The sequence below is a fragment of the Patiria miniata genome, unplaced genomic scaffold, assembly GCF_015706575.1.
Source record: "Patiria miniata isolate m_02_andy unplaced genomic scaffold, ASM1570657v1 HiC_scaffold_5, whole genome shotgun sequence".
NCBI lineage: Eukaryota > Metazoa > Echinodermata > Asteroidea > Valvatida > Asterinidae > Patiria > Patiria miniata.
In genome coordinates this window covers 4373614-4390458 of record NW_024037072.1, presented here as the reverse complement: position 1 = coordinate 4390458, position 16845 = coordinate 4373614, and the positions used below count along the sequence as shown (strand labels likewise).

The following is a 16845-nucleotide window of genomic DNA, read 5'->3' as shown; positions in this document are numbered from 1 at the left end:
ACCAAACGTTCACAGATTGATTGATTAATAATGCTTGTATAATATGTAAGACTTCAACACCACTTACCATAATATTCACACTATAGGCCTAAGCATGCTAAAATTGTCGGTCGGACGAAAGATCCATTTGAGACAGAATGGTAGAACATATTTTCACAGGATTTGTCCTTGAAAAAAATAAGCCTAATTTTTCATACATTCTGTATGAATCTAGGGTACCAGTAAAATTACGGTTGAAATCTATGCATAATTCTCAAATGTCACTTTATGACATGTTCTGAATACTGACCTTTTATTGTGAATATGTGAAATTAAATGGTAGGAATAATTTTGCACGCAAAATGCCAACCAGGAAACATAAACTGCACTACTTGCAAGTGTATATTGATCATGATATGTATTAAAATGGCGTTAGTAATTATGCACAGGGGGGAAAAACATTCTATATTCTCTCATTTTTGAGTCATGTCTAATTGCCAACTTCTAATTTCTTTGAGCCATGGTGGTTAGCCAGCCTATAATGCTTTGCGGTTCCTTCAAAATATTTGGTATAAGATCAGCTCATCACTAGCGTCAGTGGACATGGGGCAAAGGGCAGGAGCGAAATTGTCCGAAAGCACGGTGAAATAATTCCATATTTCATCGAAATTGATCCCGATCAATTCATATCAGTAAAACGGATGTCAAAAGTTTAAAAAAAAAAAAAAAATTTTTAAATCTTCCGTATTCGATGACTGATTAATAGATACCAAAAGAAAAAATGCCTAACTCTGTTAAACCCTCCCTCACCTCACATTACAGCATTCTTTATTTCTTAGAGTAGAAAGAGAAAACAATAGAAACCGTCATAATCTTGGGGAGAATTTATAACAGAAGTCACTGTACGTGCACTCTGTTTGGAAGATATGAGTTCACGAAAGGATCTATTTTGAGGCGACAACAAAGGTCAACAAATGGACCGATCCTGTAAGCACCGCCCCATGGTATTCTGACCAACCACAGCCGTGATTTATGTCCGACATGCGTGCACAAAAGTCCGACATGCGTGCACGCGCGTATGATGCGCGCGGCAGAAAAATGCAGTGTGGCATTGGAGAGAAGCACGTGTTAATTTGCCACGTGCGCAGTGGGAGGGGCTTACTGGATCGGTCCATTGGGAGTGTCTCTCAACTTGTATCAGTGTGTATCGTTGACCTTTTGTCATAATGTAAATAGTTGACTTGGTTACATAGCTAAACACAAACAAACAAACTAAGGTCGATTTGGTCCAACACGTCCCTAAAAATTGAAATACTCAATTTCAAAAATGCGTGTCACTGTCTCATTGTGATTTCATCATTGTCTACATGCAAGAAAAAGTTTGACTCTGCGTATACCCACCGACGCTAAAGAAATTAATAAAGAAGCCGCGAATAAATTCTTTACGTTTTCCGTGTATAGGGGCCCAAGTCGGAGAATATCTAAAACATGTAGGATCATTTGCATTTATCTTAAAATTAAACCTTACCTAAATATTATCAAAACGCTTACTTTAATTAAAGATCGCATTTGTCTCCTTGATTTGAAATTATTCCACCTTGCTTGCTGTCATTTGGCCAAAAAAAATCTAGAAATGTAGGTGATTTACAACGATCATTCAATAATTGATTGATGGAATGAATTGACGAAATCGTGTTTCGTGATCAAAAGTTTACGTATGGTTTTTCACTGTTGTCTCGAAAAATGTGATATTTACCGCGCTGAAACTTTAACAGGTTTGGCTTTGAACGTTCTTCTTTGGATTTTGAGTGGCGCTATTAAGGGAAGCAAAAAACATGCATGAAAGGCAAATTGTCTTATTATGCCTTAAAACAGACAACCAGTCCTTCAGTAGTTTTACTCAAATGCAGACATTATTTTGGGCGATCAAAGAATCGAATCCTTTATATCAAACGTCAATGACTTTATCCATAAAATTAAACTTGACCACTGTCGGAATGGCCCTGAAGCGTTGCTGATGGACCTTTTCAATTGGAAATTAAATAAATATCATATCGAGATTTTATTTACAATACCATACAATAAAATATTGTATTGTATTGTATCGAGAAGAGTATTTGATTGAAATAGGTTCTTTTTAATACTTCATTTTAACGAAATATTGCATCAACATTTTGACTTTTGCCAAACACTCCCCTCTGGATGCACATGTTATGTATGGTAGGAAACGGCAGGTGTTTTTCCACAAATACGTCATTACGAGAAGAGGAAGTCACCTTGTCTGAATTAGGAGATTTTATTTACACCAGGAGCAGTCAAACAATATTGAATTGATATTTGTACACCTTGACGTCGAAAAAAAAATGACATTGAACACAGATAATTAACATTTTGTAGATTATTGAAAGACCACAGACAAAACAATAAATGTTTATTAACCTCGTGAGACTCAACAGTAGCCCTTTATGCTCGCATAATTTTAGTTCCATCATTATATTCGCAGCATATGATACTAGGGGCCTACATACATAATTATAAAGGCCTACATTCGTCAATTGCCACTTATTGTAAAAATTATGAACAAACATAATTATGCAATCCATTGTTTTGGTTGACTCAATGCTGCATGAATGTCCCTGCTCTCTAAAAAATGTAACAGAGTGAAAGAAACCACCTTTTTAACTGAGAGCATATGGGGGCAACTCTTTCCGAGTGGTTTTTCACTCTCTTTTCGAGTAATATTTGCAGCTTTTTGAGCCTTTTCGAGTGGTTTTTCACTATTTTGATAGAAATTTGCATCGTTTTGTTTGGTTTTTCACTAGGCGCCCATAGTGAAAACATCTCTAAAAGAGTGAATTAACCTCCTCTCTTTTTAAAAGAGCCCCATGGGGACAACCGTTCCACTGGTTTTCACCCTTTTACATTTTAGAGAGTGGTTTAATAAGTTCTCATACAGAGTCTGGATCGGAATGAAAACCATGGGTAAAACACAAACAAACACAGGCATGGAGCAACATCCCAACTCAACATATGCTTCCCCATAAAAAAAAATGAACTTACCTTATGAGTAGCCTAGGCCTACGTGTCTATGCATGCGCACGCCGCAAAGCTATATATCGGAGTGGTGAAATGCACCGGCGATGTCATTATTCTACAGCAGCCACCGAAACAGACTAACCTTTGAACGGTATATGTTTACTTTCAAGGCGGGCGTCGTATCGAATTAATAATGCGAAATCTCGGTGCAATCGGCGAAATAATATTTCAGGAAACAAAAACGACCTTAGAGTGCACAGGCAGATGCTATACAGTTAGATTCTTAACAGAGCAAATATTAAAGGTTACAATAATCAATGTCACCTATATGTACACACTAGAAAACAAAACAACACTGCAACAGAGGTAAAACAGCTGGCCGAAAGTGAAGATATTCTTGTTTGTAATCGATCAGGAAGGAACGGACTTCAGTGTTTGGTACACGAAACCTAGGTAACGGTACACTATACATCTACGTTGACTGAGGCACATTAATAATGCATGCATAAAACCGCACATATCATCTTCAAATGGTGCAATATAATTTGGCGCAGGGGCAAAGTGCATTACACCAAATATATCCGTATCACAACACAAATCCGTATCAGAAAAGTGGTAAGGTCTGAAGTGACTTGTGTTTCTCATCACAGTTTACCTTCATTACACTTTATAACATGTAAAGGGAAAAACCCACCACAAAAGTTACTGGTTGAAGTGGGGATCAAGGAGGTAAATGAAGATAGGGGCCTATACACATAATAGTCCAGAACATGTAGCGCCAGTTCCTGGTGTTGCATAAACAGGCCTTGAGCAGCGGGCCAGGGAGGGGGGTGTCTCTTTTTGAGATCAGTTGAAGATTGGGCGAACTTTTTATCTGAGGACCACATGCCCTCGTTCAGCTTGCCCTCCTAACAGAAGTGGATTCTATTGAAATCAACGAGTGCTGGGCGCAACCTCAAGTTATGCGTTATCTTAACACCTTTATAGAAGTTAAACAAATACCTATACTCGCCATGCCATTCCAAAGGTGAAGTTGAACTATGCCTGTGAAGTGGATTTATTGTGAAATGGATCGGAGATGTTCACGTGATGTGTGTTTGTCTTCCTTGCAGTTGCCTACCATCGGTAGACAAACTGAGCGGACAAGTTTGTTTCGGTATTATCCCGAACCGGATCCCGCGAACTATAAAAGCGTGCTACAACAAACAAAGCTGCGCCAATGATCCGGATCTTGAGTCGCTTGACATGCCATTGACATGAGTATTTAGGTCGCAGTTTGACTGAATTCTCGACTTGCACTTGAAGGGAATGGGTGGCGCTGGTTCTTTTGGTATGGTATTATTTTGAAAATTTAGACCCGGTACTCTATAAGAATAAGAGAACCCCCTATCTTGTCGGAATTATATGAGTTATCATCACATAGTACTTGGTTCATTATCTTACAAGTTTAATTAAAAATCCAAGTGCTGTGATGTGCATGCAAACCACCAAACCCCTCGTAGACTGCCCTTTTATTTTACAGCGTTGGCTGGAGTTGCCAAAAATGTACTCAGACAGAGTTAAAGTAACACGGCGCCGTACATGAAATATTTCATTAGACAAGCTTAATGGTCCCATTATCTTCTTGTGCTATAAAAAGGAATCCAGAAATGTGCAAATATATTAATATTCTTAGAAGAAATTGTACTGGAATATGGCACATGCCTGCATGTGGAGCCTGTTTTCAAATTCCAAACTGTCCAAACTCAGTTATGGTAATTGTGCACACATCATCGAAAGCAAAAAACCCTTTCCCAAACGTCTGCAAAGTTGAGTAGGCCATGATCCCGGCTTTCCAAACGGCTGACGCTATCAGTGGCGGATCAAGCACTTTGCACTTTTCTGTTGTGGATGCCCTGTCGCAATCGGCTACTGAATAATCTTTGTGGCTGCTTCACTGTTGGAATGGTTTCGATGAAGGTTGAATCCGCCACTTGCGCAAATTGGTGACAGCGCCCTCTGGCGGTGTTAGATCGAATGTCAAAACAACCAAAAAATTGAAACAAGACCAATACAACCACTGCGGCGTGCGTAATTTTTATTCCTAGGAGGGTTAGGGGCAATGTCATGAATAATTCATGTTTATCCATGAGAACGGACAATGACATCCACAGCATTGTTGTTAGTTACTCAACTAGTTACAATACATTAAAGCATTTTAAAGAACGGTTGTCGTCGAGCTACCACACAATAGCCTAGTGGATAGCGAGATGAGCTATGGTCGTCGCTGCTCATTTTCATCAGCTATTTTTCTTCTCCAAATGTATCACTGAGATAATTTTAAATTAAGGGGAAAATAGAACGAGAACCTAAGTCTTGCAATGATTCAAAGGAAAAACTGAATTATTCATGACATTGCCCCTAACCCTCCTAGGAAAAAAAATACGCCTGCGGCGTCCTTTGTAAATGAGAAAACCGAAATGTCATGGTAGTTCTCTTTGGTAAACAACTTTCCAATAAGCAGTCACGCATGCGTAAGTTCGGATACCGCCATCTACGTGATCATGCACGTGATGATCCTTGGGGCTATCCATGATATCATCAGAATGACGGGACAAATTTGCTTCGATGAAATGCGCCCAACGAGTACTACATGACCACAAAGATGGCGGTATCCGTGAAACGGTTTAGAGGCGAGTCGGGGCGGGGTGCGTGGGGCACGGGCTCCTGATCGAGGCCTGTGGTTCCCTTCCCCCTCTTTCTTCCCCAAGATCCGACTTGTGAGTGGCAAACATGAACTTTGAATTTACAATGGTTGAGTGCCCTCCGCCTCAAAAAAATATTTAAGTTATCTCTGCAAATTGGGCAAAGCCACTGTTGGACATTTTTATCACATGCTAAGCCATACAGTATAAAACAAACACCTTATAGATTTCTCGTATCAAAGGAATGACTTCCTCGAATATCTAAAGGCTTGCAGCAATGCGTCACGATGTCCTGATGCCGGTCATAGGCACAATATTGTGATGACCATAATCAAGCTGCCAAGGCGCAAATAGTGACTACCTGCATAATTCAAAACATAAAGCAGACCTTGAAGATTTTATGTCAAGTTTGACGCACTGCCATTGTTGCCACTTCATGCATCACGAGGCAATGCACATAATATACCGGTATCAAGCCAAAAAGACGTTCCACGCATAAACAAGTGCTCATCTGATAACGGTCATGCATCTCATCAGACGACGAATTAGAGCTCGGCGATTATAGCTTTCGAGTTGTCAACACTGAATTCTGCAGTTGTTGCGTACAGAAAAGATTTGTTTCTATCTATCTCGATTTTGTCTGCATAATATGCAATTTTAAAATTAATGCTTTGCAATCTGCTATGGTGATAGTATCTGACCAAAATACGGACGGTGTCTTGGGTAAAACGAATCTGGCGGAATTGGTTGCAACCAACTAAAGTTATCCTTTTGCTACGGTGTTCCATGGAATTGTAATGACACTGACACCGTTTAGCACCGGACACAAGGCTGCAGCTAAAAGTAATAACCGGTATGGCATGCCACTCTGCAACATGGACTCTACCAATTGAAATCGTCAGCAGTTTATGCCAAAGTGATTTCACACCCGATTTGCCAGCGCTTGGATGACTAGACGTGGTCTTGGACGCTCACACAGCAGTGCAATCATTTTAACAGTAGACCAAGAAAAGTCTTGATCGGCGCTTTACGATGGCGAACATAATCAAGTTTATTGCACTGCTAAACGTTTTGTTGTATGCAGCACACAAGAAGTCGGGTATACATGTCCGGGCCCAAGATGAGCCACCTGCAGATGCGTCGACAAACACAATGTCTGCAACACCAACATCTTCAGACACGGGGACAGATAGCCCACCAGATCAACACGGTAATGTAGCTATTGCGATAGTCGACCATTTAAATCTGCTGGAAAGTGTCTTGTTTATCGGAGTGATGGTTGCTACATGCTAGTTTCCGTAAATTAAAGGGCCATGACATATGACTTTTTCTGAGGAACACATTTTGTGCAACTTTCTACTCCTCTCAAATGTATGAAACGTATTTGACATCCCTATTTTGTTAGCTTTAATATGAAAAGTGCACTGCTTTAAACATTAAAATGTTTCATGCTTTTCCGGAAAGATAAGGCGCTGTTGTTGTGATGCCATTTCGGGAAGACCCTTTTCAGTGCAGGAGTTTTCTGCTCAACTTGTGAATCCAAAAGAAAAAAAAACGCTCATTGAAAACAGTTTGTTCATAGGCTTACTGCCCTTTCCTTACACAATACAGCTATGTGGTTGCGAAGGGCGATTTCTAAAGGTTACGTAACACTTTATTTTGAATGAAACTACATGTACACGCACATGTTCACTTTGGCGGGCAACATCTTTGAAAATTAATTTCTCCCGTTTGGAAGACTGTTTCTGAATGCAACTTTCAGGGTTCATTTCCCTTATAATGATCCAAGTATGTGCTAAAAATCGTTGTGTCATGTTCTTTACTTTCCGTTGAAATTCGAAACATAGGCCTGGCTACGTGCATATTTGAAAGCTGTAACACTGGTGTTAGCAATGTCTTCTAATCTTTTCAATCCTCACAAATATTAATAAGGTTCCTATCCATTATGGTGTGCAGTAGAAATTTGCATAAATGCCTCCTTCACGAGTTATTAATTGATAAATATCACCCTTTTTGCCGGCTTCCATTGGTCGATACCAAGACCCACGCCAAGTCACGCCATGTCACGTTATTGTGCTGTGCCAGGTCGGAATCTATGAAAACCAAGTGGGTTTGGGTCGGAAAAAATCTCGTCGAGATTTTCCTTAAAGATAGTTCGAGCTGTAACACAAGCGTAAGCAACACCAGATTAAGCTGAAATTCGGAATATACTTAGATGATACGAAAACCATGCAAGCGGGTTGGGTGGAAAAAATCCCAGTCGAGATTTTCCTTAGAGATATTTTGAGCTGTAACACAAGCGTTAGCACCAACAGATTAATTTGAAATTCGGAATATACTTAGATGATATAAGTGTCCAACTACTCGTGAAATAACAACTTTCGTAAATTCCTAGAAATTGATATACATGTAAATACATAGTTTTGGGGACGTTTTCGAATGATTTCTTCCAGACTTGAAGGTCTGCTTTACCAGTAACCAGTATAATTGAGGTTTCTTCGATTTTTTTCACTGACATGAAGTTTACAATTTCTCCTTCCGTTATAATTTAAAATTTCAATCATACTGAACATATTTTCTGAGAAACACAACGTTCAAAACGCCATGTTTTTGGGGGGTTCACGAATTTCACTGCTCTGTTACAGCGTAGGTAATCGGATTAGCTTTACTTGACAACCAGCCAAGCTTCACCCTCGCAACCATATGGCTGAATAACGAAACGCTAAAGAAAAGAAAATTTACAACAAAACATCCAAAATACTGGCAACTTTTAGTGCTGTAATATAGCTGTACATGTATATCAGTAAGGGTTTTCTGCCTGAAATGACATCACACCTTGCTCATGAATACGGACATTTTCATTAGGCCAAAAAAAAAGTCTCCGGGTTTCTGGTATGCGCGCGCGTCGCCGTAGCCATGCGCGTCGGCAAAATGAAAAAGTTTTTTTTCAATGAAACATGATGTCTCAAAACCGCCAAACTCACTGGTTTGACTGGAATCCTGCTGCTGCACAATTTTAACGTGTTTTTAGATGGGGTTATGATCGAGAATAAGCTTTATGTGGCCTCTCTGGACTCCCACATATTTGCACTAAGTTTAGTCGGGCACCATTTGCAGTCATCAGCCGACATTTGAAGCAAAAAAAGTCAGGTAAAAAAAAAAAAGCCGAGTCGCCGCACCACTTTTTGGACAAGCTCCATACCAGAAACCGGAGACTTTTTTTTTTGGCCTCAACGAAGCAGTACCTTGTAACCCGCCTTGTGATTCGGCTTGCGAGCGACTCGATTAGAACTCTCATAAAAAGCCATCTAAATGAATTGGACAAACCTTTTCATTGTTCATCCCCTGTTACCAAGGACCTTTACTTGGCATGTACATGTATAGGATCATTTGATTTTCATGCATTTTGGTCATTTCCAATAATAACACCACTCAAAATCCAAAGAAGAATGTTCAAAACCTAACCTGTTAAAGTTTCAACTCCTTGGATATTAAACTTTTCGAGAAAACGGTGAAAGCCATGCACAACCTTTTAATCCCGAAACAGGATTTCGTTCATGACAGTCTTAAAAAACAGCAAGCCAGATGCACTCATTTCACGGAGTGTTTAGTACCAGTACAATCTTTAATCCAAGTCATCTTTGTGATAATAGACCATTATCATGTTGAGGCCATCTTGATTTTTCCTATTCAAATCAACACAACCAAAGCGAGGTTGGAAGGAAAAATAGTCTGGTTCCTTTTTGCGCAAAAACATTATTATTCAGTACTGTTATTGTATAAAGGGAACATGACTGAAATGGTGGCGGCATGATAAAGGTCTATTTGGTAGGTTACTTTTGTGATAAATGAAAATGAGTCTTTAATGGGATCCGCTGGTTTGACTTGTGTTTCACTTGCAGGCTAATACCGTGTTTCACAGTGTGCTTAATCGGTAACTCGCAGCTTGGGCATCAATATTGGTATCACAAGACACTTTAAGAAAGTGATAAAAAATCATCCAAAAGGATTGAACCCTGAATGTTGATATAAAAAACAAGTCTTCTCTACAAACTGTATTTGATGGTCGTCAAGAATTATTTTCTCCGTGCCCAATTTACGCAGATTCCGACCGTTCATTGCATTTCCTGGATGAATCAGGCTGGCTTCATCGAACAACAATAGCTAAAACACTCGGTTGTCACTTTCCCCACCCCTTTATTTCATTTTCAGATTGGTTGACAACGATTGAATTTGCTGGTACATCAGTTGGTCTCTGCACCGAACGTCACCTTTGCAGCAGCCTTGGTTGTGGCTTCCAGTCGTATTTTTCCCCCAATAGTACAGCCGGCGCGCTGTGCCAATGCGATCCGGTCTGCACCTTTTTTAACGACTGCTGCGTGGACTACGAAGATACTTGCATGTCGTCAGTGGCCAATGAGGAAAGACCGGCCTCTCAACGTTTGCATGTATCAAGTTTAACTGTGAGTTTGATTGTAAGGAGTGAGAAAATAATACCGGCATGTTAATCAGGGGAAAGGCGAGATCAGGGTAGTGGCTTATTGGTAGCTGGCCTATTGGTAGCTGAAGCACACGGTCGAAATACTACACGCATCGGATACAAAAGGCGGCGGCGCGATGGTCCAGTGGTTACGGCGTTGTACTCATGTACGATGGTGCGTGGGTTCGAACCCTGCCAGGTACATGATGGTGTTTGTGCCCTTGGGCAAGACACTTAACTACAATTGCCTCTGTCCACCGCAGCGTGATGAACGGGGAAATAATAAAGCACTTTGAGATTGTTGATACGACGGAAAGCGCTGTTTAGGCATTACAATTTAAGGTACAGCGGAATCTTCATGCAAGAAAAGATGATTTATAAAGTATGCTTAACATTTTTTTTTTGGGGGGGGGGTTCCACTTTGGGGGATTGTTTTGGGAGTTTCATGAGTTCGGCGTTCATGATTCAAACGTTTACGGTGTTCGACTCGTGTGCCGTGGTACATGGCTCGAATCCTAGTGACGGGGAACATGGTCCCTATGCTCTTGAGCAAGGCACTTTACCATTATTGCTTCGTCCTTCGGATGGGACGTAAAGCCGTAGGTCCCGGGCATTGTGTAATGCACGTTAAATAACCCAGTAACACTTATCACTAAGAGAAGGGGTTTGCCCCAGTGTTCCTGGCAGGGCTGCAATATGCGCCGCAGCACCTCGTATACCTTTCATAAAGGTGCTACATAATGGGTCTCACATTTTCTCATAAAACTTCATTACCCGTCTTTAAAACTAGATTGAGTACCTAATTGTCGGCAGATACGTGCGCTATAAGACTCCGGTATTATTATTATTATTATTATTATCATTAAACGTTGTGTAATGCTTATTCTAAGCGAGCGCTAGCCTCCCTTTCGCGGCCAGTTTCTCCTATTACTCTAGACTCATTGCTCAAACTGCCGAGCTTTAATGAGATTTTCGACCGAGGGAGTGTTTACCACAAAACAAACATAATTGACATTACTATATAATTATTTGGACCTTTCTACTCATAACATAACGCTTTCTAAACTTTTAGAGGTATGAAAGAATTCGCAAGGTAGAGATTGGAGGAGCTGGTAATGATTTTCCCTCAATCTATTTTACAGCTTACAGATTTCACCTGCTACTTCGAGAGTTCCAGGAAGCTTGAGGGATATTACGTCATCTCTGCCTGTCCCCATGACTACCCAACTGTCAACGATTACGTCAGGCAACGGTGCGAGCAGGGAGACAGTGACGATTTCCTGACAGGACTCCCAGTTTGCGGCGTGAAGAACGACTTTCCGTACAGCAATGTGTATTGCGCCCTCTCCTGGCAGGAAGCTACGTCCGATCTGGAACCGTGGACAGTAACCGTGGATTGCTGGGATAAGTTTGTTAAGGACCAGGCCTTTCGTCTCTTGTCCAATTCCACCTCTAGGGAGACCCTGGAAACGATCAGGGATGAGTTGGGGTGCAGTTTGCTGCGTCAGCCTCCAGAGAGCGCTGGCTCCGTTCTTAGGTTGTGCCATTACAACCTGATAGCGGAGTGCCCCGTTGGTCACCCACTGGCACAGGCATGCACTTCCTACACAGCTCTGAGTGCAACTAACTACTACCTGACTGGCATAACTCTTTACAAAAACCCGCACTGTGTCATCTGTAATGAAGAGGAAAGAATACTCAAAACGGACTGCTCACTTCACTACCCCACACTGGTGACTACTAGGGACGACCCGAGGCCCCCCATACCTCCCGCACCCGCACCCGACAATCCAGGACCGCCACCGATTTCGATCGTCTTCGATTTCCGATCCGGAGGCAATGTCAAAGTTTTGAGTCAAGACAGCGTGGTGGTCGAGGAGGTCCAAGTCACCTGCTCAACGAACGAAGTGTACGACCCGTTTCTTTCCCGATGCCGCAAGCTGAGCTGCGCAGATGGATATGTCCTGGAAGGGGAACGATGCATTCGGTTGTTGACTATCCCGCATGGGCAGGAAATGGTAGCCTACGTACATGTTTCCGTCTGCACGGAACCTCTGTCCTCCATAGATATTCTTGAGGAAATTATTAAGGGTTGTCTTGTGGAACTTGCCAACGTTAATGCAAGTCAGTTTCAACCTTCAACGATAGAGTCTGCATTGGCCACATCAGGTAACTGCCCTGAGCAGCTGGGGAAGAGACACGTGTTTGCATCCATGGTCCAATTCGACCGGGAAACTTTCCTAGCATTTCATCTTCAGCTGCTGGCAACTGAAGGCCAAACCTTTTGTCCTGAATATCTCCAGCCGACACCGAACACATATGTGGAAGTGATATACCACGATGCGAGCTTAGCACTGGCAAGATGCACAGGGAGGTGGGAGAATGCGAGTGTCGACGATTCGCCAATCAACGGGAACCTGACAATTCAGCGGGAAACACTGAAGCTGCAAGAAGCATCCGGCGTCTTTTTGTTGTCATCTGATGTCCAGATCTGCACGAATCCTGACCTCTCGTGCCTGCTTGAAACCTTCAACAGTTCACTATTTCGTCCCACAGACGACGATGACGTATTAGTTTACATCCCCACAGATACCGTCTTTACTCGAGACGAGTACATAGAGACGCCAGATGGTGAAATCAAAGTCTGTTCCTTTAACGAGCAGAATGGAACTCGCAATGTAACCCAGACCTTTACTTTCTTCCAGTACTCGCTGCCGCAACAAATTCTCAACCTCGTGGCGAATATTGTCTCGATGCTGGCTGCAGTCGTCACCTTGGTCACCTTCTGCGTCTTTAAGGAGCTCAGGAATCGCACCACCGGTCCCATCATGAATTTCACGGCTGCCCTGTTCCTAGCCCAGTTTCTCCTCCTGCTCAGCGGGGCTGCTACCCAGAATGCAGCCGCCTGTACGCTAGTGGCTCTTCTGGCGCATTACTTTCTCCTGGTCTCCGTCATGTGGACTGGGGTACTAGCGTTCATTTTGAACCGCACGTTCACCGTTTGGCACGTGCAGAGAGGTAAAACGGGCATTTCACTACCATCCATCTCGTTTGCTTGGGGTGTTCCATTCCTGGTGGCCCTTCCTTGTTTGATTTTACACCTCTGCCGCTGCACCGACTTTCCCCTTTGGTACGGCAACGAGCATGTCTGCTGGGTAGGGGACGGATACGTCAGCATGGTCGTGGTCGGTGTCCCCATTGGATTGGTTGTATTGACAAACATCGTCTTGTTTTCCCTTACTGTTTGTGGGATCAGGAAAACAAAAAGAGAGACGCGCAATGTACTGGGAAACAAGACCGAAGTGCAGCAAGTCAAGGAAGAATTGATTATTTACATCAAGGTAAACGGGTCCCATAAATGTAAACCAACGTGCGACAACTTCCATACATTTTGGTCTTATTAACATGAACTTTCAAATTTTGAAATACACAGTTTACAACGGGAGGACCTTGCTAGGTCATTATTGTCAAATACTTCATCAAGTTTGTTGCGATTCTAGGATAGCAAGTTTTACTTTGTCAAGGCATTGTTATCACGGCTCATTTTTCAGTTGTTCAGTTTCCCCTCCAATTACATGTTTCACATGATTTACCACACACAAAAACTTGTGTGTTTTAAAATCCGAACTGCCAAACTCACCACGAGGTCGGGGATTGAATGCTCAAAGGTATCTTTAATTCATTTCCCCCCGTTGGTCTTTGCCAGATCGCCACTTTGATGGGCTTCACGTGGATCTTTGGCTTCGCAGCAGCCATTAGTGACGTCATCGCTCTCTGGTACGTCTTCATCCTCCTCAACGCCAGCCAAGGCGTGCACATCTTCCTCTCCTTCATCTGCAACAAGAAGGTCTGGCGGCTCTGGTTGAAAGCCTTCCAGTCCCGGTGTGGTCGACGGTATGCAAGGGCTGACGGTGGGTCCAAAGAAGCATCGAGAAACACAAAGACTCTAGAAAATGTCAACACTGCTACTACCAATGTTTAATTCACGGTTGAAAAGTGTCCCACTCAACATTCACTTCTCAATGTATCCCATCCTGTCAGTGTATGGCATTTTGGAGATGCGGCTAATGTACATGTACAGATGAATCCAAACGCTGTACAGTGTACACTCACTGGGCCCCTTCAATTGATAAACCATTGTGCATGCTATTGTACAAAGCAACTGTCCCGTGACGGATTCTCTTAACAACAGCTAGCACAATGCTTCGGCCATCGAAGGGGGCCTTCGTGATAGAATTAATAGCGTGCCCGGGTAGGTCTATATAAAGTATGTTAGTTCAAGCGTTCTGCAGTTGTAAGATTATACAAGTTGTCGATCGAAACTGGTCGACCAACTGAGATAATAACGCACTCTTCATAGACTAATTGTACAGTACTTGGCGTATAATTTCGTTTGTTCACACTGTATAGACATAACAAAATTGCAAATCAAAACCTATTGACACTTGTAGGAAAATTACAAGTATAGGGTAGGGCTGTCAAAATAGGGTAGGTAGGGTAACCAGAAAGAATAAATTTTTCTTCTTGGCCTAAAGATGAAGATATTCTTATATTTGTAAGCACAATACAATTTTTTTTTTAAAGCAATCACTCTTTTTGATCAGTTTTTGTATGTTTCCTTAAAAAAATTTCGACTACTTTGTATTTATAACTGTTGGTGTATCATGGTGCACAATTTCATATTTTTCGTCCAAGAGCTTAATTGTATTAAAAGTTCCTTTAAAAAGAAATAACCAATGTCCAAATTCATATGAATTGTGCAACCAGAAGTTGCAATACCGTGTTAATGTGATTGAGTTTTTGTATGATGATTTGGAATTCCTTCAAAAACAAATCATTGTATTTACTGTGTGTGTTCGTTTCCAGAGGCCTGGTCATGTTTAAACGGTAATACCTACCAGGAGCTAAATAAGGGACATTAAATACCTGCATTTATAAGAAAATCTGGGCAGCAAAACAAATGGTGACCAACAACTTCCACTTGTAAACCTACCAGTGCATCAAATTTATGCACATTCAAGGGATCAAAGTTAAAAAAAAAAAAAAAAAAAAAAAAAAAAAAAATTATTTAAAAAGCGGTGTGCGTGAAATCTGTGATATTTTTCATAACTGCTGATCGCGCATCTGTTGTATTTCTCTGCTATGAATGAGGATACCAGATGAGCACAATGGAATTATGGGATATACATGTATATTTTTTTATTGGCAAAGGCAAACCAGAACTAATAATAATAAGGGTAATATTTTAAACAAAAGGTAGACAGTCATCAAATGAAAATATTTAAATATCAATGATGAATTCCAGCATTCCTTCAAGTTGACAAACTATTTAATAGTAAAGAATACAGAGCAACATTTACTGGTATCAATATTAATGGCAATAAGCCAAGAGAATCATTGGTAGAATCTGGAATTCCTTTAATGACAGGATAAATCGAATGAAGGAATTTTTAAGTATTTATTTATTGAAGATAAGAAAATACTTTCAATTAAAAAAATACTCCTAAGTTAAGGAATAAAATACTTATTTGTCAACAAAATCAACAAATTGCCCCTCTCCTGGCTCAATTTCATGGCTTTGAAGAAACCCCGAAGAACTCCTGCTAATTACAGCAGAAAATTCCATCTAATGACATATAAAACAATTCTCCTTTTGCAAGCAACTTTTGCTTGTACAAAATGTGCACTAGGGTTGTCCATTTCCAAATCATCTAGTACTCGATTATTTGAAACTGCGTTTGACCAAATATTCGAATATTCGAAAGTCGCCGATCAAGTTTGCACATGCCAGCTGCCACTGCGTGCCGCGCCTGTCAAACATTGCACGCAAAGTGCGCCAGGTGAAATTTCCGTGCAATGATGGGCCGCTGGAATGGTTTGCATAACTGTCAATGGCTTGAGCCTGCGCTAGAAGGATGAGAACAATGAACTGCCGTCAACAAAAAAGTTGCTGTCGCCGTCGACAAATAGTGGTATCTGACCAGAAAGCACCACAAATTTATGATTAAATAACATCACAATGGTGTATATCAATAGATTTGTTTCTTTCGAAAATTCAAATTTGTAAAAAGTTTTTTGAATGTTCTTTTGATGATCGAATATTTCAATATTCCGTATATTCGGGACAGCCCCAATGTGCACACCCCTTCATTTAGGATTCACTGTTACAGAGTTAGAGAAGATTTCTATGAGAGTGCTCTATGCATGGACGTAACCCCGGGGAGGGGGAATTGGATCATCCCCCAGCTTTTTGTGGAGAGACACCCAAAAATGCCACTTTTGGTGATATCTTGTAAATTTCCAAAGGTCAAAAATTTATTAAATGGTTTTGAAAACAGAGAACAAACAGTACGATTGCTTTAAGTGCATTGTTTTCATGTAAGGTAAGGGCGTAAGTTTGCATTGCACGTACATTTGTATCACGAACAGCGCCCCCTAGTGTCAAAAACTGGGTACCAACCAAAACATCTGGGATGTAAACTGACTGTGACTGGTTCTGACCTTTCTCATGCTTAGCGTGGTGGTTTAGTCCATCAAAAGTCCGTCACAAGTCCTCCAGTCTTAACTCAAGTCACAAGCTGTTAAAATGAACTGCTACAACAAAATTCCTTTGTTATTGCTCATCAGCCATTACTTAGAACTAAAATTGTGAAAATACTTGTGATT

The 16845-nt window shown here is 41.2% G+C and overlaps 2 protein-coding genes across 2 annotated transcripts in view; one reads left to right on the top strand and one right to left on the bottom strand.

Annotated features, from left to right (window-relative positions):
* The window catches only part of LOC119740574, a 30959-nt gene extending 27815 nt beyond the window's left edge, over positions 1–3144 (bottom strand). Inside the window, 1 exon segment of the mRNA XM_038215920.1 lies at positions 3040–3144. The gene's annotated coding sequence lies outside the window, so the exon portion shown is untranslated.
* A 3021-nt stretch (positions 3145–6165) lies between these two features.
* Positions 6166–16104, top strand: LOC119741068. The gene is made up of 4 exons (XM_038216719.1): positions 6166–6909; positions 9912–10162; positions 11322–13520; positions 13886–16104. Exons 1-4 carry the CDS (start codon positions 6732–6734, stop codon positions 14159–14161), a joined length of 2904 nt encoding a protein of 967 aa, XP_038072647.1. The 5' UTR covers positions 6166–6731; the 3' UTR covers positions 14162–16104.
* Positions 16105–16845: the final 741 nt, after the last annotated feature.